This window comes from Sus scrofa, chromosome 7 (genome assembly GCF_000003025.6).
Source record: "Sus scrofa isolate TJ Tabasco breed Duroc chromosome 7, Sscrofa11.1, whole genome shotgun sequence".
NCBI classification, from domain to species: domain Eukaryota; kingdom Metazoa; phylum Chordata; class Mammalia; order Artiodactyla; family Suidae; genus Sus; species Sus scrofa.
In genome coordinates this window covers 76,552,983-76,574,904 of record NC_010449.5, presented here as the reverse complement: position 1 = coordinate 76,574,904, position 21,922 = coordinate 76,552,983, and the positions used below count along the sequence as shown (strand labels likewise).

General features: G+C 44.2%; 2 protein-coding genes across 5 annotated transcripts in view; both read left to right on the top strand.

Annotated features, from left to right (window-relative positions):
* LOC102158035 (uncharacterized) overlaps nt 1-21,922 on the top strand; it is a 584,796-nt gene that overhangs the window by 481,106 nt on the left and 81,768 nt on the right.
* On the top strand, nt 9,226-20,551 carry LOC102160313 (T-cell receptor delta chain C region). Of its 4 annotated transcripts, none has more exons than XR_002345944.1 (5): nt 9,245-9,750; nt 16,764-17,042; nt 17,611-17,676; nt 18,335-18,448; nt 19,608-20,551. XR_002345944.1 is itself a non-coding variant. In XM_021099279.1 (5 exons), exons 1-4 carry the CDS (start codon nt 11,139-11,141, stop codon nt 18,445-18,447), a joined length of 507 nt encoding a protein of 168 aa, XP_020954938.1. In that variant the 5' UTR covers nt 10,385-11,138; the 3' UTR covers nt 18,448; nt 19,608-20,551. The 4 variants fall into 4 exon arrangements, 3 of the variants coding, with proteins under 3 accessions (XP_020954940.1, XP_020954938.1, XP_020954939.1); XM_021099279.1 differs by lacking the exon at nt 9,245-9,750 and adding an exon at nt 10,385-11,187; XM_021099280.1 differs by lacking the exon at nt 9,245-9,750 and adding an exon at nt 13,053-13,947.

Genomic DNA, 21,922 nt, shown 5'->3' with positions numbered 1-21,922 from the left:
TCTAGAGGCACTGTTCACCCTTGATTATTCCTGTTAGTGGAAAGAATGTGATCTGAATACTCCAAATATGTAGACAACATGAAACTCATTTCTATTTGGCTTTGGAATGTATTTCATGGCGTGGAGAAAATCACAACAAATTTATCTTCCCAATGATGCTCAACTCAGACTAATGTTAAAAATGAATTGGTTTACAACTAAATGGTGCTGTGTTGTGCTAAACAAATGTAAGGGAGTATTCCATAAGGCAGCCCAGGACCAGAGAGAGCAAGGGACTAGAAATTGGGAAGATATGGGTTCTGGTCATGGCTCTGTCCTTTCCTAGCTATCCTCTTTCCATATGAGACATCTCATCCTTACAGTAGTTTTAGAAGACACTCCAAGATCATTCACCCAATGAGGCACTGTGATTGCACAGAGGACACAGAGATGAACAAGACAAGTCCTCTCTCTTAAGATCTTTACCTAAGGGAGACAAGAGGAAAGGATTTTGGGTGCAATGATAATGATAAGCACTGGATGCCAAGAAAGTTCTGGGGAAGAAGTTTCCCCAATTTGGTCCCTAACCCAGTCCAGTCTTGGAGAGTCATTTAGGACTTCCCAGAAAAGTCAACAGCTAGTGAAACAATAGGATCTAAGAAGGTAGGTAAGGGACCAAATTGGGGAACTAAAGAAGGAAAGGACATTTCAGGCAAAAGCAACACAAGACAAAGCAAATCAGTACAAAATAACATGAAGCTTTCAGGAAGCAAGTAGTTCAAGAGAGCTGAGTATAACAGGGCAACATGGATGGAACTAGAGACTCTCATACCAGTGAAGTAAGTCAGAAAGAGAAAGACAAATACCATATGATATCACTTATATCTGGAATCTAATATAAGACACAAATGAACCTTTCCACAGAAAAGAAAATCATGGACTTGCGGAATAGACTTGTGGTTACCAAGGGGAAGGCGGAGGGAGTGGGGTGGTTGGGGAGCTTGGGGTTAATAGATACAAACTATTGCCTTTGGAATGGATTGGCAATGAGACCCTGCTGTGTAGCACTGGGAACTATGTCTGGTCACTTATGATGGAGGATGATAATGTGTGAAAATAGAATGTGTACATGTATGTGTAACTGGGTCACCATGCTGTACAGTAGAAAAAAAAATGTATTGGGGAAGTAAATATTAAAAAATAATAATAATAATAATAATAAAACAGAACAACTGGAAAAGTAATAGAAGTAGGCCTGGGAAGGCAAGCAAAAGCCTGTGTTCCAAATGGTCTTATCCTGAGGATGATGGAGTCCTTCCAAGGTTTAACATTTATATTAATCAGCTAATTCTGCCATGATGATTATCTATTATTTTCCATTTCTTTATGACAACAAACACATATTGCTTTTGGTCCTTGGGCTGCAGGCCAGCTGGACTTGGCCTCAAGTGGTGGGTTGCATTCAGGCCGCTCTACCTGTCTTCCCTCCGGGACCCAGGCTGAAGCAGCAGTGACACCCTGAGCACAATCTTCTCCCCTCAGAGCGCAAAGGCTCAAGCACTGGCAGAAACCCATGATGTGATGCTGCTTGGAGCTTCATCCTGTGGGTGGCACACGGCCACTCCACCCACAACCCATGGATCCACGCATGTCCATGCCCCAAAATCAATGCACTGGGATGTGCACTCACCTGTAGTGGAGGCCCTGCAAGGTCACCAGGCAAAGTCTCTGGAAGATCCTCCTGTCACGGGGAGGAGTCAAATGCTAGGAAACACAGCAGCTGTCTCTCCTCAGGATTCAGCCTCCCAGAACTTTCTGCCACAGCCACAGGACTGTCACATTTATAGCCCCAGACCCACAAGGTTGCAGAGTTTAAATTTTGGTATACTTGAGATTTGAATTAAAATCAAACCAGTTTCTGATGGCCATTTGGGAGAATCTGTGCACCAGTGCTGGGAGGGAGTCCCTGAACCTCAGAGGAGTTCATCAGAAACTAAATTTATTATTCAACATGGTAACCATCCATCTCTTGCCAAAACTAGCACCTAGACCAGCTATGCTCAACCGTCCAAGTTGCAGTGCTTTATGCCCATCTGTCCTCCCTCCATGAAGCCCACATTTTCCTGTTTTTCTGAGACAATATTTCTTCTTATCCTCTTTTCCTACTGAGTTTTTAATCAGCGAAAGAGTGTTAGGCCCCATGTATGGAGATGAAGTTGCTTGGAGTCCGTGGGGGAGGCATGCAGTTGTATGGAGGGTGGGAAGGGGTTGTCACAGTGTTATAAGGGAAATTGTGATGCTTAAATTAAGCCATTGATTTGGATAAGATCTTAAGGGAAAGAGTGAGGATCAACCTATTTCAATCCTGTTCCCTCTTGATAACAACAGTAACAAAATGCACACTCCCCCTTAATGGTTAACATTTAATGAGGTCACTTTCGATGACCCTAGTGTATCACTTTACTTATCAGTGATAGACACTGAGATCAAAGGCAAACCACAATCAGTGTCTTGAAAGCAGCAGATGAAAGTTTTCAAAGAGTATGACGATGATAAAAATCGGAGGTCCAACAAGAATATGAATAAAAAGCATGGACTGAATTTGGCCAGGGCCATTGTGTCTATGTGCATAGGCTGAGTCTGGCACAAGGGCCCTCAGCCAAGGGGTCAAGTGGGGCTAAAATTCAGCGTGAGCTCTGCCAGCCAAGCCAAGGCCCTGGTAAGAAAGGGAAAACCTTGCATATAGCTCACTGAGGTGCCCTCTGTTTGCCAAGCTTGAACCCTAGGAGCTGCCTCTGCATTTGCCCAGCAGGTTGCCTTTTCCAAGTCATACAAAGCAGCATGTGGGCTACTGACTCTGAATTTTGCAACCAAGGAGTCAGTGGAGAGGATAAAATTCTAAGTTTATGTGAAAGCCCCTTCGACTCTATAACACCTTCCCTGTGTGAAGTGGGGCAGGCAGAGCTGATTCCGAGGCTTGGCTGGTGAAAGGAGAAATGCCATTAACCACAGACATCTTCTGCCTACCTAACACTTGTAGGACCCAGTTGTGATGTTAGGACCTGACAGACTCCTCTGAGGAAGCCATCTGAGAGTAAACTCGCCAGAACGCTCAGCAAGAGTAGATGTCATGACCTGACTCATTCTAGTCACAAACCCCAGGAGTTCAGAAGCGCCTCAGAAAAAGCACCTGGGCAAGTCTGCCCCAACGTAAAGCCAAATCCCTTTGATCTTGCTGGAGCTTTGACTTGGAGAAAACATCCGGCCCATAGTTCTCAGAGGCCACGTTGGGCAAAATCAAAGGGAGGTTTTTGTAAAGCCCTGTAGCACCGTGGGAGGTATCGCACAGTGATACAAAGCCCACAGAGACCTGTACAAAAACTGCAGAGGCAAATGTGACATTTTCCTGGGAGACCCTTAACCCGGCTGCCATGCCCCAGGGGATTCCCACAGCAAGTAGCTTTCCCTCCTTGCTCAATGACTCAGAAGGGATGCCAAAAAGTTGTCCGAACCAGGAAAGGTGACCACCCCCTCGTCCCCACCCCCCAGCTGCCAGCTTCTCACTTGGCTGCTGTTTTCCCTCAAGCAAAACTGGCATTTCCGCCATATTTGAGGAATACAAAAGGGTGTTTTTTGAAAACTATCCTCATCTTGGTTTATTGCAAAAGAGAGTCATGTGGAATTTCTGAATCCAAATCCGTGGAGAGATTTGCCTGAGCACTTGGCTTTGCCATTTGGGAAGATGAATTTAGAGACAGGGTTTGTTTTCAGCCATCCCCAGCCGTAGCTACGCTTCCTAACACTGACTCTACTGTCAATCCCTGTACAGGACTTGTGCTTCCTCTGGCCCTGTCACCTGTCAATATGCCACACATTATCTGACTTAAAGCAGCACTGGCATGTGTGAATACCTTGACTCTGGAATAGTCACAGATCCAAGACCCAGCCCCTGGGCAAGGCCAGTTTTCCAAGACTGAGAGTTCCATGTGGGTCTAGGAAGTGAGAAAACTCTAAAATAACAGAAAGCAACACTTTCGAGATCTTCATGAAATGTTTGCCATAGGAGAGTGGGCTCCTATCTACTCCTTGGACAACAAGCTCCTGAAAGCACACCCACCTTTATCGGCACTAAATCATCATGATGGTTTCTCACTAAAGCATCAGGTGCCATCTTTCTAAGAGCTGAGCTTTAAAGACCCTCCCATTCTAAAGCTCACTGGAGGAAGAAAGGTGGGACCGCTGCCGAGGTTTTTGGAAAGCCCTCAAGCACTGTGATGATACAGATAAACTCATCTTTGGAAAAGGGACTCAGCTGGTTGTGGAACCACGTAAGTAACTCGTTTATTTGTTCTTTAAGGTTAATCCTGCATCTAAGGAGGCAGAGATGTCGGGGAGTGTGAAATGGGTAGTAATAGCATGAATCTTGTGACTTTGGGGAAGATATGAACTACTGTTTTTCTCCTCCGTAGGAACGGGGAGGGGGGCTGTCTGTAAAAACAATAGGCTTCGGGGGCTGTGAAAGACCCCGCACAGCTCAGGGAAATTGAGAAGGTTCTGCCCAATGCAGGGGCTTTGGGTCAGGCTGTAGAGACCACAGAGTCACTGACTCAACTGCCCTGGAAGAGTCAGTACTGACCAGGAAAAAGGTTGAGCTGATTCTGGGTGATTCTATCAAGGGAGCGCCAGATAGAAATCATTCCAACCTTCCGTAGGCCAAATACTTGCTCTTGGGAGAGCTCCGAACTGAGTCAGCCCCCAGGCACGGAGAGTGAGGCCAGGGCAAGTGGGCACTGGCGTTGCTCCACTTCTCTTCAGAAAAGGGAAACCAGTTCTAGAAATCTGTTTCTAGTTGTTTGAGCTGTAAATGGAAGCTAGGTGACTAGTGAGGAAGCTGGAACATTCTAGTTCCCATTGAAACCAGATCCTAAGCAGAAGAAAGTAAATGTGCAAGGCTTCCTTTAAACCCTGCAGTACATGGCCACCAGTAGCTCCCTAAGGACTTGTGGTATCATCTTCCTCACTAAGAGGACGCGGTGCCACTCATGAATTAACTGTTAGAAAGGGATCGAAGCTAACATTGTCAAAGTATTGTACTCAACACAGAAAGGATCTTTTTGAGTCACTTAAGTGACATCTGAATTCAACTATGTCTTGCTAAAAAAAAAAAAAAAAAGGCAAGAGCTTCCTGTTCAATAGTGGATATTAGTATTAAGCTAGAAAATGTAATAAACAAACACACACCCCATTTCAAAGACTCTAGGGAAGTCTGGAAACTGGGTCCCAAATCTGCTGAGGTGGCTGCTGGAAAAGTAGCAGCACTTTCCGGCCTGATGCCTTAGTGTTCGGCTTGTGTTTTCTAAGGTAAAAGAAGACTAATGAGGTGGGGTAGAAGAGAATGCTAGGGTGGGCTCCTCTCAGTGAATGACTGAGGACAGGACAGTCCTGGGTGTATGTAACGAAGGGGGCATAGAATTGAGGGCAGAGGAAGGGAAAAGGCAGAGTGCAGGCTGGACATCCCCAGACCTCAGACACTAAAGGGAGAAATGAGGCTGGGGCTTTGCGTCCAGAAAGTCATGGAGATCCAGAGCTGCCAAGCAGGGTCAGAGCAGAGAAATTCCTATTTTTTTAAATCATTGTAAGATTTTGAAAATTCAGCTAACTGAAGCCCTTGCCTTTAGACCTCATGGTCTTTAAAATTCCTCACTAAAGTAACAGTTTATCCATGTTTCTGACAAAGTTAGTTGCTGAGTTCCCTCATCTCCCTTTGTTCGCCAAGTTCTTGCTAATGACTTGAGTTCTACTGTTTATTGACTGACTTGATCCAGTATTTTCCTACCTGGGGGATGCATAGCACATGGCTTTAGATGGGACAGAGACCAACTTTCTTTTAATTTTAAATGCACTATCTTTTTCTTGTCTTTTTTTTTTTTTTTTTTTTTTTTTTTTTTTGCTATTTCTTGGGCCGCTCCCGCGGCATATGGAGGTTCCCAGGCTAGGGGTCAAATCGGAGCTGCAGCCACCGGCCTACACCAGAGCCACAGCAACGCAGGATCTGAGCCGCGTCTGCAACCTACACCACAGCTCACAGCAACGCCAGATCATTAACCCACTGAGCAAGGGCAGGGACCGAACCCGCAACCTCATGGTTCCTCGTCGGATTCGTTAATCACTGCGCCACGACGGGAACTCCCTAATTTTAAATGCACTATCTTTTAAGGGACATTAGGATAGTACAACTAGATTGTCAAGCCCACGTGATTTAAAGTTTCCTCTTCATTATATTTTAAGTTTAAAAGTGGTGGATTTAAAGCAAATTATTAAGTAAATCTATGACTGATGGGTGCGACCAAAAGAAACCCCCAAAGAGATGTGATTAATTGAAGTTTAGGAAACATTGAACTGGTGCATTCCATCATCCTTTGAAATGAAGAGATTTAGGGGCATCCAGAGAGGGCAGGATCCAGAATATCTTTGTGCCATGCCTTCTTTTTTATCCAAAAAATATTGGTTAAAGAGGCATCACTGCAAACCCAGAGCCTTTTTCTTCTCAGAAACCTGCCTTCTTTTGATGCTCTCTTTCCTCAGAGCTTCTTTCAAGTTCTGACTTGCAGGGATCCTGGGTAGCACCAAGCTAATAGACAGGTTTACACAAACCCACAGCCCCAGATTCACATCAGTTTTTAGCCCTCTGGATGGAGAAAACCTGGGGATGCTAGGAACCATGAAATTGACAGGAGCTTAGAGAGAGTCATAGTCATCAGGAATATTTTCATGCCAGTGCACCACTAGATGGACTTAGAATCATATATGTTGTTATATATCATCATATCAATTACCACTTTTTGAGTGCCTACTAGGTATCAGGCCACTGGACTTGGCCCTTTATTAATGAATGTCATTATTCTCAGTTCTCACATGGTCATGCAAAATTATATAATGTTACCTGCATTTTTACAGGTCAGGAAGGAATCCCTGAGATCACACAGCTTAACAAAGTCAAATTTTGCATCACATGTCTGATTTAAGAATCTGGGCACTTAAGAATTCCGCTCAGAGTTCCTGCTGTGGCACAGCGGGTTAAGGACCTGGCATTGCCACAGCTATGACATAGGTTACAGTTGTGGCTCAGACTCAATCTCTGGCCCAGGAACTTCCATATGCTGTGAGTGCAGCCAAAAAAAAAAAAAAAAAGGAATTTTGTTCTTCTATCAGAACTGCAGTTCTGTTGGGGCACATATGGAGGTTTTTCCTGCCTGGCCCAGCCTCCCACTCAGGCATCCAACAAGCTCCTTTCCAAGCTGCCTATGGAATCTGAAGCAACAGTTACGCTGTTTCCCTTCCAGCTACACTCTCCACCACATGTCTTCACCAAGGCAGGGCTCCTGCCCCAAACTGAAACCAATTACCCAAAGAGGCATTCTTCAGGTGAGGCCCATCCCTCCTTATACCCCCGGGGCTTGAGGGTCCCTAAACTCAGAAAGGTTCAGATGATGATCAGAGCATCACTCTTTCCCCCAAGAAACAGGAGTCCACAATCCTGGGCTCATCCACGTGTTTCTAAAGAGATTGCTTTCCCGTTGATCTTCCACTCATGATGAGCATCTCTTAGCACAGAGCCTCGACCTGCCATTCCCTCTGCCTGGAACAGTTTTCTCCCAGGGACTCACCAAGTTTCTCCCTCACTTTCTCCAGGTCTTTGCTCAAATGTCACATCTATCGAGGCCTTCCTCAACCACCCATGTCTTCTGCAGTCCCCTTACCCTGCTTCATTTTGTATAGCCCTCATCTCCCCCTGAAACTTTTGAGTACACACTTAGCGGCTATCTCCCTTGTTCCATGAGGGTAAAGGCTCTGAGTTGTGCCTTCCTGTTTCCATGAGTACATGGAAGGCACTAAATAAATGTTTGTTGAATGAATGAATGTGAGAACAAGTCAGCGGGGGTGTAAGGCAAAAGGAAATAGAAATGTAAGCAAGCTAGACACCTACAGAGCCAAGCCTAATCTCAATTTTGCAATCTGTGACAAGTCACTGACACTATATGGCAGGAACTCATCTAGGTGCTGGGGAATCAGCATGAACAAAACAGACAGAAATCCATGCCTGATGGGAGCTTACAGCATAGTATAAACGACAGACCATAAATTCATTAAATAAACTATATAGTATTTTAGGTGGCACCAAGGCCCTCTAAAGGAAAATAAAGCCAAGAAGGGGAATAAAGAGTACTAGGGAGAGAAGGCTGTGTGAATTTTTTTTTTTTTTCGGTCTTTTTAGGGCTGCATCTGCAGCATATGGAAATTCCCAGGACAAGGGTTGAATTGGAGTTGTAGCTACAGGCCTACCCCACAGCCACAGCAACTCGGGATCCCAGCCATGTCTGTGACCTACACCACAGCTCATGGTAACGCTGGATCCTTAACCCACTGGGCAAGCCTGGGGATCGAACCTACATCCTCGTGGATACTGGTTGGGTTCATTAACTGCTGAGCCACGATGGGAACTCTTATGTACAATTTTTAACAGAGGAGCCACAGAAGTCCTCAGTGGAAAGGTGACATTTGAGCAGAGATCCGAGGGGGTGACAGGGTGGGCCATGCAGGTATCCGGAGGAAGGACACTTGCAGGCAGAGGGAACACAAGAGCTGCCAGGGGAGTCAAGGACAGTAAGGAGGTCTCAGGGGCTGGAGGAGAGCAAGGGACCAGGAGAGAACTTGCAAGTGAGGTCAGGTGGGCAATGGGGCAAGTGTGGCTTGTAAGTCAACTGCAAGGACTTTGGATTTGAGGGGGAAGGTTAGAGAGGGGAATGGAGGTCACACCTGACCTCGGGAAGAGCTCAAGGGGGACAGAAACTTGGGTTCCTGCCTTCACCCTCAGCTCTAAGAAGTGGGCCCTTTCATCCCAAACACCAAAAAAACAGGATTCTCTCCTCCCTCAGCCACCTCTCCCTATAATTCTGCCCCAGGGAGCTCTGAGCTTAGTGAAATGCCATCCTCCTGCTTCAAGTAAAACTTTTTCCTTGGAGCCTAACCCTAAAAAAAAAGAAAAAAAAATTCTAATAATTACACCAAGGCTCCCTAGTTTACAGAATGCTTTATACATACACCCTTTCAGGTAACCTTCCAACCTTCAATCATAGATTGATCTTTACATATGACAGAGGCTAATTCGACAGTCACTTCTAAGTGTATGTCACTAAGGCTTGATATTCATGATATTCACAAATATATTCATGATATTGAACTTGATATTCATGAATATGTTAGTGAACTTGATATTCATGAATATGTTCTTAAAATGTTCTGAAGATTCTGATTCTATTTTATACTAAGTCTGGCTGCTGCACAGTGCTTGTCAATGATGCAAAACTCTGACCCGATATCAAATGGAATTCCCCTAAAATGTTCTGAGTGGGGCATATAACCCACTAGACCTGGGTTAAGAATCACCACTCTTAAGACCCTTCTTTGCCCCTGATCTAAGAAACCCTTTTCCAGCCTCTCTCATTCAGAGTATAACATGGCGAAACCCCAGTTTTCTATCTGATACAGGAATCACCTCCTTCTTTTGTCATGAAGATTAGCCCCCAAGACTGAGGAGAAAACAGGTTAGGGAGATGAGACAGAAAATTCCCTCCAATGGCTATCACGTGACTTGGTATGGGGGGCCAGTGTTGTGGTAAGGAAAAAGCAAGGCAGTTTTTACACTAGGTTTATCAGCTGTGCATCTTCCACTGACATTCGGCCAAGGAACCTATCTGAACGTTGAACCACGTAAGTGACTCGGGTTTTTTTCTTCTTTTGGCCACTGCATTTGGCAGTTATCTTTGTTAAGTATTTTCTCAAGTCATCAGCTTGGGAAACACATTTCAGGTTGTTGAAAATCCCTCCAGCAGGTAATTTAGCACAGGATGGACTGAGGAGCAGGGATGAAGTTTCTGATAAAATCTGGGGTGGGTATGTATTGCAGTAGTCTTCTTGGTCCACTCTCCTTCCTGGAGAGTCTTTGTGACCTTCTCTCTACCTGACTAGGCAGCCTTAGAGGACCAGCTTCCTTAATACCCATGCATTCACCGTTTACAGATGGAGGCTGTGACCTGACCTGTACGATGGCACATCTAGTAAATGTGAGGTAGTCATAAATGAGAGGTGCAATGGCGAGCATGTTAGGCCAAGAATTCTAAGGCTTCTCTTTGACTGGCAAGCTCTGTGACTTAACATCACTGAACTTGTTTCCTGCTAGCTGGTTCAATGATTTCCAAGATGTCTTCTAGCTGTAGCACACTATGATCCTGATTATCATCGAGATAATAAGGGACAAAATAACAGGAAAAGCAAGGCAGTCCAGTGGTGTGAATGTCTTAGGACCTAGTGGAATTCTGTGATTTAATGAAAAAAGACAGGAAAAAGGAGTAAAAACTCTCCTATGCATCCGTTACTTAGTCCTTTTGTGACCACAGGGGCTTTGAGAAGGGATAGCTGAGGCTCCTTTCAGGCCTGTCGTCTATGACTCTGGTTCAGTAGAGGGAAACTGGGGTCTGGAGACCCGAGACTGAAGCCCAGCCCAGCCACTATCTTAACCATGCTTAGCTCCAGTGATTTCATCAGTAAGATAGATCTAATATTACCTCATGGAGTTGACTGCAGTAATGTTTGTTTAGGAAGCTCTAAGTAGTAAACTACTTATCTACCTGGTAGTCATCTATGATTATAGGATCCTTTTAATAGACTCCAGGTCTTCTGCATCAATGGCTCTTGCTCCAACCATCATGTCCTTCCACCTCTAACTGAGGCATAGTCCTTTGTAATTGACTTGAATCTTACAGTTACATTTCTGCTGACAATAGCCATTTTGACAATTCTCAGCAAAATCAAAGTAATTCCTTTCTCTCTGTGAAAATGTGTTAATGAAGCAAGATCTGGGCATAAGAGATGACAGGTTGAGGCAATAACAGCAGAAAACCTAGGGACTCCCCTAAATGTCAACACTCAAATGATAGCACACATCAAAGAAGCTGCCAAAATTTGATGCTTAGACCTCAGAAACCCTTGCAGAGTTCTGTGTCTCCAGCTAACTTGCTCTGCTCCACCCATTCCCTTCCAAGCAGACGGGCAAAGAGGCAGTAAGGTTTTTTTGTCATGATGTCTGAAGTGATACACTGATGGCACATTTCATCTTTGGAAATGGGACTCAACTCAGGGTGGAACCTAGTAAGTTATGCATCTTACTTCAGTGTGTCTATTCCCTGTCATTGCTGTGAATGAATGGAGCTTCTTGGGGAATTAGAAGGTGCTACATGGGAAATCCATTGGTTTTGTTGTGGCCAAGAGCCAGGGTAAAATTTGAGGACAAATTCATTAGGTTTCTCTTAAGAAAATATTCTGGGTATGCTTGGAAACTCTGTACAGAGGATCAGTATTAATGTCTTCTGCAGTTGCTTAAATAAAGTCCTTATCCAGGTTTATGGCACCCTCCCTGGTCAGGGACTGGGGTCAGGGAAAAGGCAAGTACTAGATAAGGAGAGTCTTTCCACTGCTTATGAGGAACGAGTCATGATGACAGTGTAGGAAGAGGGAGGGTTAGAGTGAAGAAAAATAGTACTAAAGAAGGAGTTAGAAGAGCCTTCTCTCCCTCAGATGACAAAATCCAATTTGCCCTTGTATCTTTTTGCTGAGAATTTGCATTAAATCATGGTGCATGGCTCACACTAAATGATTTCCAAGGTCCCATCCTCGGCTGGGTCTGCTGAGAAGAGTTACGCGATCATCTGCCTTGTTAACCCTGAATCTGAGGACTCCGCACAGAGTTCAGGAGCCTATGTCCAATGTAGAAATAGAGCCCCCACCTTTAAGACAGTAGCACAGTAATGGTGCTCTCCTAGAGACTGTGTCTGTTGGCAACCTGTTCCTGTGTTTGGAAATCCAGGGGCTGTATTCAGGCAGTTTGGGTAGCTGCCAAGAGCCAGTCACTGGGACCAGTCCAGAGAACAACCATTTTTCAGAAGCTTTCCAAAATGCCAACACCAATTAGTTAGATTCTGATTTTGCTTGTTTCCAAGGAAATGAAGAAGTGGGAAAAGGTACATGAATCAGGGGAGGCTATCTGACAGTCCTGAAAGGGGCTGGTTGTGTCAACACTGTCTCTGCTTCTCAGAGGATAATAAAAACTTATAGGTGTTCTTGCCTGCCTCTTGCTTCTGGGAAATAGTGGGATTTGGTGAGTTTCTTATCTTTGAAGGGAGAGAGACTAGAGCAATGAAAAAGAAGGGAGGGAAACAGAATCATGTTGTAACTGATTGCAGTCTGATTGATGGTGGGCAAATTGCATCTGAGCCAAAAGTATTGTGTTTCATTTTGCCTTTAAATCATTTCCACTTGAAATTCAGAGTTATCTGCAGTGTTAGAATCAAATCTCTGAGGCTGTGCCTTTGGGAGTCATAGGGAATGAGGAAAGCACTGAAACTGATGCTTAGCCCCTCTGTCAGGATGCTGACCTGAGCTCTCCAGTCATATCCCAATTGCTTCTCTGCTTTTCTTCTCCTTCAGTGATCGAGTGTAATGTGATGCTATGAAGCCCAGGTAGAGAGACTGAGAATTTCAAATCAAGCCCCCTATCCTTAACGTTTTGATAGCAAATAATGACCCTATCCAACCATCCTTTCCTTTGGCCTAGCTCTAGCCCTAGACTCTTGATTTCTGGTGATAAAACAGTAATCTATATGGAAGTATTTTGGGGGGAGGGGTTAAATTTATTTTTTATTTATTTATTTAAAAATTTTTTTAATTAAAGTATAGTTGATTTACAATGTTCCTTCAAATTCTGCTATGCCAGTAGAAAACTGACAGAAAGCTGTTAACCAACTATAATGGAAAAAATTAAAATCATTTAAAAAATAAAAAAAACTCTGCCATACAGCAAAAGGACCCAGGCACACATATACATACATTCTTTTTTTTTTCATACTATCTTTCATCATGTTCTAACCCAAGAGGTTGAACATAGTTCCCTGTGCTGTACAGTAGGACCCCATTGCTTATCCATTCTAAATATAACAGTTTGCATCTACTAACCCCAAACTCCCTGTCCATCCCATTTCCTCCCCACCTTCCTTTCCCCCAGTGAACAAGTTCTAAGTCCCATGACAACTCTGTCCTCCCGAGGCTTATATCTGGATCTAGAGTTAAGAGAAATTATAAAATAAAAATAAGCCTTCCAAAGCAAGTGCTAGCTTCTCAGACCTGTATCCATGACATACAGTAACACCGGGCTCCCCTGTCAGCTACCAATTTCTTGTTCAACCCTCAGGTCCTTAGAAAGCCTTTCCCTGGACTCAGGGAATTAGAAAGTAGATTTGTTGTTATTGTGAGGCTCAGCCTGAGTGAGGGGGGAGAAATTAAGCTTCTAATCAAAAAGCAGTATTGTGACCCAAGAAAAAGGAACCAGAATATGAGAACGAGACCTGTGTCTAAACCCTCCTCCGCCTAACATTTATTACAAGAAATGCCAATAGTCAGTGCCCCATCCCTACTCCCAAGTTATCCTTACTCCCAAGCTGTATGTTCTGTTTGGAACACCCTCCCATAAATGGGGAGTTCAGTGTTCCATCTGGAAGGAAGCTAATGGTCACCTGTCACCCTCTTCTCTTGCTCTGTCTCAGCCCTGACCCCTGTCTCAGTACTTCTTGGCTGCAGAGTATATGCTTACATCCTTATCTAGCAGTTAAACTATCATTAGCTTCAAAGGGAACTGAAACTCTGGGCCTCTGATCTCATCAAGAGCAGCTTTGCAGTTCTCTGAGCCATGGGGTCTCCAGGCGGGGACCCAGGCTGGGGAGGCAGGACACAGATGTTCTAGCCCAGGCTCCCAGGGCGAGCCCTGGGCAGGTTACCTGTAAGGCAGCATTACAGTGTGCTCCTGGGACACCCGACAGATGTATTTTGGAGCTGGCACCAAACTCTTTGTGGAGCCCCGTGAGTTGTTATTTTTCCTACCTTTCTAGGGATAAACTGACTCCTGGGACTAGGCCGCCATCCAGTCTACGTTACAAGAGAACAGAGTACTAGGAGACAGAGTAGTTCAGATATGGGATGGTCACAGTGGAGATACTAGGCTGAGGAACTGAAGGAGCTTTGTTAACTATTTTTTTTTAATTGTTTCTGAAATCTCCAGAGCAGCCCAGAAAGCAAAAATAAATCTAGAAGAATTATATTAATAGTTGGAGCATCAGGTGCAGGAGGAGCAGAGGCCCAAATTCTCCAGGCAGTTGCTTAATCCCTTGCACATCCCTTTGGCGAAGCTGACTAGTGTGTGTCCTTTATGGCCACCTGAAAAATGTGCTGCAATTCGGAAGGTAAAGGGGAGAGGTGGTTAACCTGGTCAGAATAATTAGGTCGAGGAAACTTGTATTTCAGTGTTCAAGTTTAATCCCATATTGGCAGAGATCCTTGAAATTGTGAGTGATGTTTGTTATCGATGTTGTAATTCTTGGGGAAGCAGTAAGACGCTCTCTGTGAATCTAGAACAGAGATAATCTGTAAATTTATAAATTGAGAAGACTGTTTAGAAAAGGTATACACTTCTTTTTGTATTGTTTATCAGCGCATAACTCTAGCATTATATGTGTATTCATAAAAAGAGAGGAAGTCTGAAAACAAAGTAACAATTGTTCAAACAAATAACATTTCACAACACATGCTGAAATGTAATTACATTTGTGGACCAAGAAGAAAGACTGGAAAGTCTCAGAAAATAAGCAGTTCAATCTTTAAATTTTAGACTATAATGTAGTACAAATTTTATTTAACTTCAGGTTTTGGTTTAGTTCTAATATAAAACAGAGTAGGTCACATATGGCAACTCTATTGAATATATTCTTTTTTTATTAAGGGTTCAATTCAGTCAGATAGCCTTTGCTTTGGTCACCATGGTGGCAAAGATTGGACTAAACACTGTACTTTCAAACAATCATTTTGAACAGATGAGGCATTAATTGAAAAAGAAAGTCTGAGAAAAATATTTTATCAAACCAATGCATTATGCTCTATCTGAATTGCTGTCACAGATTCAGAGCTCATATCCTGAATGTATGACCTTCTTCAGACCTCTGTCTTGTTGGATATGTTACATTGTTCAAATTATTCCAGCCGAGTCTCTCCAGCCCAAAGTTATCATTAGCAACTGCCTGTTCATTTAGATTTTTAAATCCCAAGCAAGCCTTGATTATTCAACTAAATCAGCCTAGGATTGGGTCATACTCTTAAGTATCAGAGGAGATAGAGTTGTCTTTTAATGGACTGGTTTCCTTTCTCTATAATTCATAGCTCCCTTGAAAAGCAACTCAGAATCCATCTCACCAAAGTCAGTGGAGTGAGCAAGAAATGCCACAATTCTGAAGGGAGGTGACTGAGCCAAGCATGTGGTTTCCAAGCCGTTACTGCTGGGGTTATCGGTGTCTGTTATCAGTGGCTTTGGCTATGCCAGGAAACAACGTAATGAAGGTTTTCTCCTTCCAGATTCCAAGAGAGTCCTTTAAAAAATCCCCTAACCCCCTCTGGTTTTAAGGAAAGAAAAAGATGCATATACAGAGTAGCAGATAGATAATTGTCCAAGATGAGGCATGAAGGCCAGGAGGAGACCCAAAATATTTGGGACCAACATTCCACAGCTCCACTTAGAATAAAACAAGAAGAAATTGGCTTAAACTGATTTTACGTTTGTGAAGACTTCCTGAAAATTATAGTTGTTATTCTCTGATTAAAGACTCTAAATAGACTGTAGGGTGGTCCCTCACAAAACACTAAGAATTCACTTAAAGGCAAAGAAATGGACCACTTAATGTCAGCAGATCCCTTCCAGGCCAAAAACTGGGGATGACACCCTGAAGTGATGCCAGCACCACCATCCTCAGAGTGTCGGAGCCAGTTAATGTAGCCCTTTTCAGACTCTGCCCTGATCTCACTTCAAGAGCTCAACATTTAAAACAGTCCAGGAGTTCCCGTCGTGGCACAGTGGTTAACGAATCTGACTAGGAACCATGAGGTTGCGGGTTCGATCCCTGCCCTTGCTCAGTGGGTTAATGATCCGGCGTTGCCGTGAGCTGTGGTGTAGGTTGCAGACGCGGCTCGGATCCCGAGTTGCTGTGGCTCTGGCGTAGGCCGGTGGCTATAGCTCCAACTGGACCCCTGGCCTGGGAACCTCCATATGCCGCGGGAGCGGCCCAAAGAAATAGCAAAAAAAAAAAAAAAAAAAAAAAAAAAAAAACAGTCCAGCTGGGGTATCCCCTGGTGGCTCAATGGCTTAAGGATCCAGCATTGTCACAGCAGTGTGATCCAGCAGTGGCTTAGGTCACTGCTGTGGCATGGGTTTGATCCCTGGCCTGGGAACGTACACATGCCCCAGCCATAGCCAAAAATAATTAAAATAAAATAAAATAAAAATAAACCAATAGGTTCAGACAGATATTCAGACTAACCTCTATTATCCAGAGGATTGATTAATAAAACATAGATAACTGAAACTCAGATACCCAGAAAATTCTTTGTATTTTCTATTTTCTCTCTGCTCCCAGCCATATCTCTTAGCAGCTCCTAACTAGAAATCCAACTGCTTGCCTTTTATTTCTGCTTCCCTTGGCCATCCTTTCATGGAGGTGCTCATAAGCTCTAGTCACTAACAGGATGCAGAGAAGTCTGGATTATAGTGTTTGGCCCCAGGGGACTTGAGGTAAACACAGTTGTTTAAAACTCCCACATGTGGATAATCATTTCACATCTGATTATGTTTGCAGGAAGTCAGCCTAATTCCAAACCATCCGTTTTTGTCATGAAAAATGGAACAAATGTTGCTTGTCTTGTGAAGGATTTCTACCCTAAAGATATAAAAATAAGTCTGGAATCATCCAAGAAAATAACAGAATATGACCCTGCTATCGTGGTCTCTCCCACTGGGAAGTACAGTGCCGTCAAGCTTGGTCAGTATGGAGATCCAGATGCAGTCACATGTTCAGTTCAACACGACCAAAAAACCTTGCACTCTGCTGACTTCGAACCAAAGAAAAATTCTTCAGGTAGGTAATATCTGGCCTCAATGGGCTGGGATTGTGTGGAAGAAAAGTCAGGGCAAAGAGAAGTTGGAGATGTCAACTCTTGACAGATCACTGTCCATATGGCGTCATGCCGGAAAAAAGACTTAGATTCAACCATCACCAATCACTGACTGGGAATTAAATTCTCTGCATCTCTGCACTGGAATCTAAGATAAAGCACCTCTTACTTCATCCCCATCTCTCCTCTTCACCAACCACTGTCTCCTTCATACTAAAGACTCTTGGGCTGAAAATTCATGTGTGGCCTAATCTAGTATGAAGGCGAAAAAAGGGCAGCCCAACCTACCTTGGGGTTAATTATCCTCATTCTTCCTACAAATTAGAGGCATACCTGGATGTTGACCTCATGGTATAAGGAAAAAAATCTCAGAACATGACAGTCCTATTAGCTGTGCAAATAGTTGTAAGACTTTAACCAAGTCATTCCTCTGGTTCTCAGCTGACTTAAAGTCATCTCTAGTTTTAAAACCTGAAATCCCTTGAGCCTCTCGGCTGTCATTGTAACCCTAACCAATGCTGTTTATTCCAGAGACTCCAAAACCAAAGGAATCTGAAAATGTTAAGCAAACTTCGGAGATCTGCTATGAGCCCCAAGGTTAGTTGAAACCAAAGGGCCAACTTCAGAATTGAGGTTAAAGCAAATTCTGTAATGGGCAGGTGGGCCCCAAATCATTCTATTTCTAAAGAAAACAAAAGCTGGCAGTTCCCATCATGGCTCAGTGGTAATGAACCCAACTAGGATCCATGAGGATGAGGGTTCCATCCCTGGCCTCACTCAGTGGGTTAAGGATCCAGTGTTGCCATGAGCTGTGATGTAAGTTGCAGACACGGCTCAGATCTGACATTGCTGTGGCTGTGGTGTAGGCTGGCAGCTACGGCTCCAATTCAAACCCCAGCCTGAGAATTTTCCATGTGCCGTGGGCACAGCCCTAAAAAGAAAAAAAGAGAGAGAGAGAGAGAGAGGAGGGAGGGAGGGAGGAAGGAAGAAAGAAAACAAAAGACATATCTGAGCTCAGTTGGTTCCCTGCAGCGTTTTCCTGGCTGCAAGAATGGGATTTTCCAAAGCTTGCCTCCTGGGTGTAAGTAGCAGCCTTAATTAAGTCTGTGAAGGCTGTCTGGCACCAAGTTGGACTTCAGACCAGGAAGAATGATGGTGATCCAGGGAAGACTGGTGTTGGTGCTATGGGCCCAGTTTCTGGTAGGAAATTTAATCTCTTGCTGAAGCCACCATGTTCACTCTCATTCCACCACAGTTCAAGCCTGGAAGGTGAATATGATGTCTGTCACAGTGCTTGGGTTCCGAATGCTGTTTGCCAAGAGCGTTGCCGTCAATTTTCTCTTGACTGCCAAGTTATTTTTCTTTTAAGGTAAGACCTAGTTGTTCCTTATTCCTACCTCCACCTAAACCATGCTGCACATGGAGAAAGGAGCTTAGGAATGATGAGAAGTGTTGGGAAAGGAAAAGCACATTGAGATACATTATGATGCAATATATGTGGGCCTTTCACATACTCAGCATAACACCCCATCTCCTATTAGCATTTTATTTCAAGCCAGACTCAAAACTCGTGTAGTAGAATGTAATACCAGCCAATAATGCCCACTTCCACCCAGGAGCTTTAAAAAAAAAAATGAAGCTAAATAAGGAGAAATCATTTTCTTGTTTCATTAATTTGTTTATTTGGCCAAGGACCATGGGCCTTTGGTCCCGTTTTGAAAGGCCATCAGTAAAGCTTCACCTGAAGAATATTCAGGAGGAGCAGAACCTGTCTTTACCCAGACAAAGGGGATGCTAGCTCTCAATCCTTAATCATAGAACTCGATGTACAGACCAGCCTATCTTGGGGATGAACCTACACTTCCACTCTCAGTGAGCAGCTAGCTCACTACTAGCCACTTGGGATGCACATGAAATAGAGGTGGAAATGTTAATTATTTGCCTGCTTCTTGCATTCTCTCTTTTTGTCATCTTAGACATGAAATTGAACTAGGGCCTTGGTTTGCCCATGAAGCTCCTTCTCCAATACCTCCAAATACCCCTCAGTCTAGCCCCTGATCTAAGAATAGGTTGATCCAACCTAACCTACAAGCACCCCCAGTCATTCCCCAGTGGGTGAATGTTTTCCACCAGTCCCAAGGACACAGGCTGAATGTTTGCATAAAAAGAGCACTACCCTAGGAATCAGAAGAGCTAAGTTTTATTCCTGACTTTGTCACTAACTCACTGTGTTACCTTAGCCAGGTTGCTTTACCTCTCTGGGTCTGGGCTATCACATCTGTAAAACAAAGACTAAAGAAGAGCAGATGGGTTTTATGATTTGCATCAACATTGATAAACTGATAGTGATTAGCTGAAGTATCACCATGCCTAGAAGGGGAAGTGTGCTGGGATAGATTAGTGATGTCTGCACTGGTACAGCCACAGCAAGCACTGGCCATACCCAGACTACAGGACTGCTAGGATTCCTTCCAACACTGATGGTCTGTGATGCTATAACAGCTCTGACCATTTTCCTTCATTTGCAGGCTGACTGGCATGAGAAGCCTACACTCCCTGAAAGAAACCAAAAGCGTACAGAGCTGTTTCCTCTTAGGCTTTCAACGTCTTGGTGATTCAAGTTGAACCATCCCAGCCTTGTTTAAATGGCTGCTACCCAAACCTGTTTTCCTTTAAAGGCAGCAAACCCAGCTTATCCTTCAGCCTGGTGGAAAGACAGAAGTTCTGGGCAATGAGGGCCTATGGTCCCAAATGCTTTATGTGCTGCTTTATAAAGGGATATAGAGATATGAAGGTATATAGGATTCATTTTTTTTTCCTTCCTAAGGCTGATATACTTTGAAAATGGTGTTTTGTTCCTTTGACATCTTTGCCTCCAGAAATAGAAGCTATTGCATTCCCAGCTCCATTCTCCAAGAGGGAAATAGATCCTGGAGAAAGAAGGGCAGATGTCCTTTCACCTAAACATAAAAGGCTCTGCTAACCCAGCACAAGATTTGCCCCAAACTAATGTTTTCTTCCACAAAGGTATCTTCTGCTTTTCCTAGTACTTCACAGACAGAACTACATTTGACTTCCCTAATACTCTGTGCAGGCATGAGCTTTCTAAAATCTCATTTAAATACTCTCAGAGCTCTTAGCAGAGATCAGGGTAAGATGCAGAGGAAATGTGCTTCTCTCTATTAATTGATTTAACAAACAGGGATTACTCCAGGTTTTAGGCACCATGCTGAGGGTGCAAAAATGAGTAATACATGGGAATTGCTTTAAAGCAACTGACTGTGCAAGTATTTTTGGAGGAAGGGACAGAAATGAGACCCTGTGATTTCCCCCATAAAAAGTGTCTTTACCACCCCTTGCCTGCCCATCTGTGCACAGGGCATTTGAGGGTTTTGGATCTTGGGTGTTGATAGTTTTCTGCCATTCTTCTCTGTCTCTGTTGCATTGATTAAAGTGCATTGTGGGTGCCTTGCTTCTGTCTTTACTCATTTCAGACCACCGAAGGGGGAAAGTGCAAGCTGTGAATTCATTGGTAGGCAAACAAAAAACAGACCGAGCTCATAGGTCACACCGCAGCTTCCTGAGCCCTCAGCCTGCAGGCTCCTGCTTCGGGGACCCAGCACCGGGTTTCCTGCTGTTGCTGCAGCTGCAAAAGCAACAACAGTACTGCTCCCCGTGTGGCCACTGAACTCTGCCCCTCCCACCTCTGCAAGGTCAGCTTTTTCCCAGGTAGCAGAACCCCAGCAACCCAGTCCTGTGGTTTCCTCAGCACCTATGTGGGGTGTCAAGAGGGGGCCCAGGAGGTTACAAGTGAAAGAGCAATGCCCATCCACAACTCCCCCGCCTTTGCCATCTGCAGACGCCCACGTCACGTCCTCACATCCCAACCTAAGAAAGGAGGCAGTCAGCCGCACTCTGAATCAATGAGTAAACAATCTAGATGGATAAACCAGGTCCAACCAGGGAAAATCATTTAAAGAGTCAACACAACTTCACTTCCTGTGCATCAAGAATGCCTGTTTCCAAAATATATTCACATCTATTACCTGGGGCCACCTTAGAATGTTTCCCAGAAGTTGCTAAGAACAAAAAGACCACATACTCACTTTTCAGATGGAAAAAAATATGCCCCAGAAAGGGTATATACTTTGAACAAAGTCATTCAGTGAGGCAGGGATGTTGCTAGGAGCAGAACCAAGTTATCACAAAAGCCAGCCCCAAGTTCCTTCTAGAAGAGCACAGCACATCGCCAGTCAAGGAAGAAGGGTTGAAGTACAGCCTGGCTGAACTTCAGCATTGTCCTGCACCTGGCATATGAATGAGCCATACCCTGGCACACACTGATCATCAGCAAAAGGCATCGTAGCATTTCACAGGATGTGAATTTCCTCCACCAAAAAAAACCCCAGGAAAGGTTGAAAGCAGGAGCCAGAAAGGATTGTGGCTGCCTTGAGGTGTGGAGACCATCCTACTCTGGATTATAGTTGTCCAGAGTTTCACATGTAGCATCTCATTTAAGCCCCACAGTGACCCCAAGGGAGTCTCCAGGAAATTATTACACACACTTGGTAGGTGGCAGGGCAGAAGCCCCAAAAGGCTGAGTCATCTGCCTGAGTCTTTGGCTCCTTCATCCATGTCCTTGCCATTCCTCTCTATATTGACTGCTCTTCACCCACCTGTTTTGAAGCCCAGATCAACTGCTGCCCAAACCATCTACTGACACAGCCTCCTTGGGCACAGCTACAAGAGGGCGCCTAGAAAGTGCAGCCCCACCCCTGGCTCTATCATTAACCAGCTCAGTGACCTTGAGAATGTCCCTCACTTCTCTGGGCTTCACTGTTTT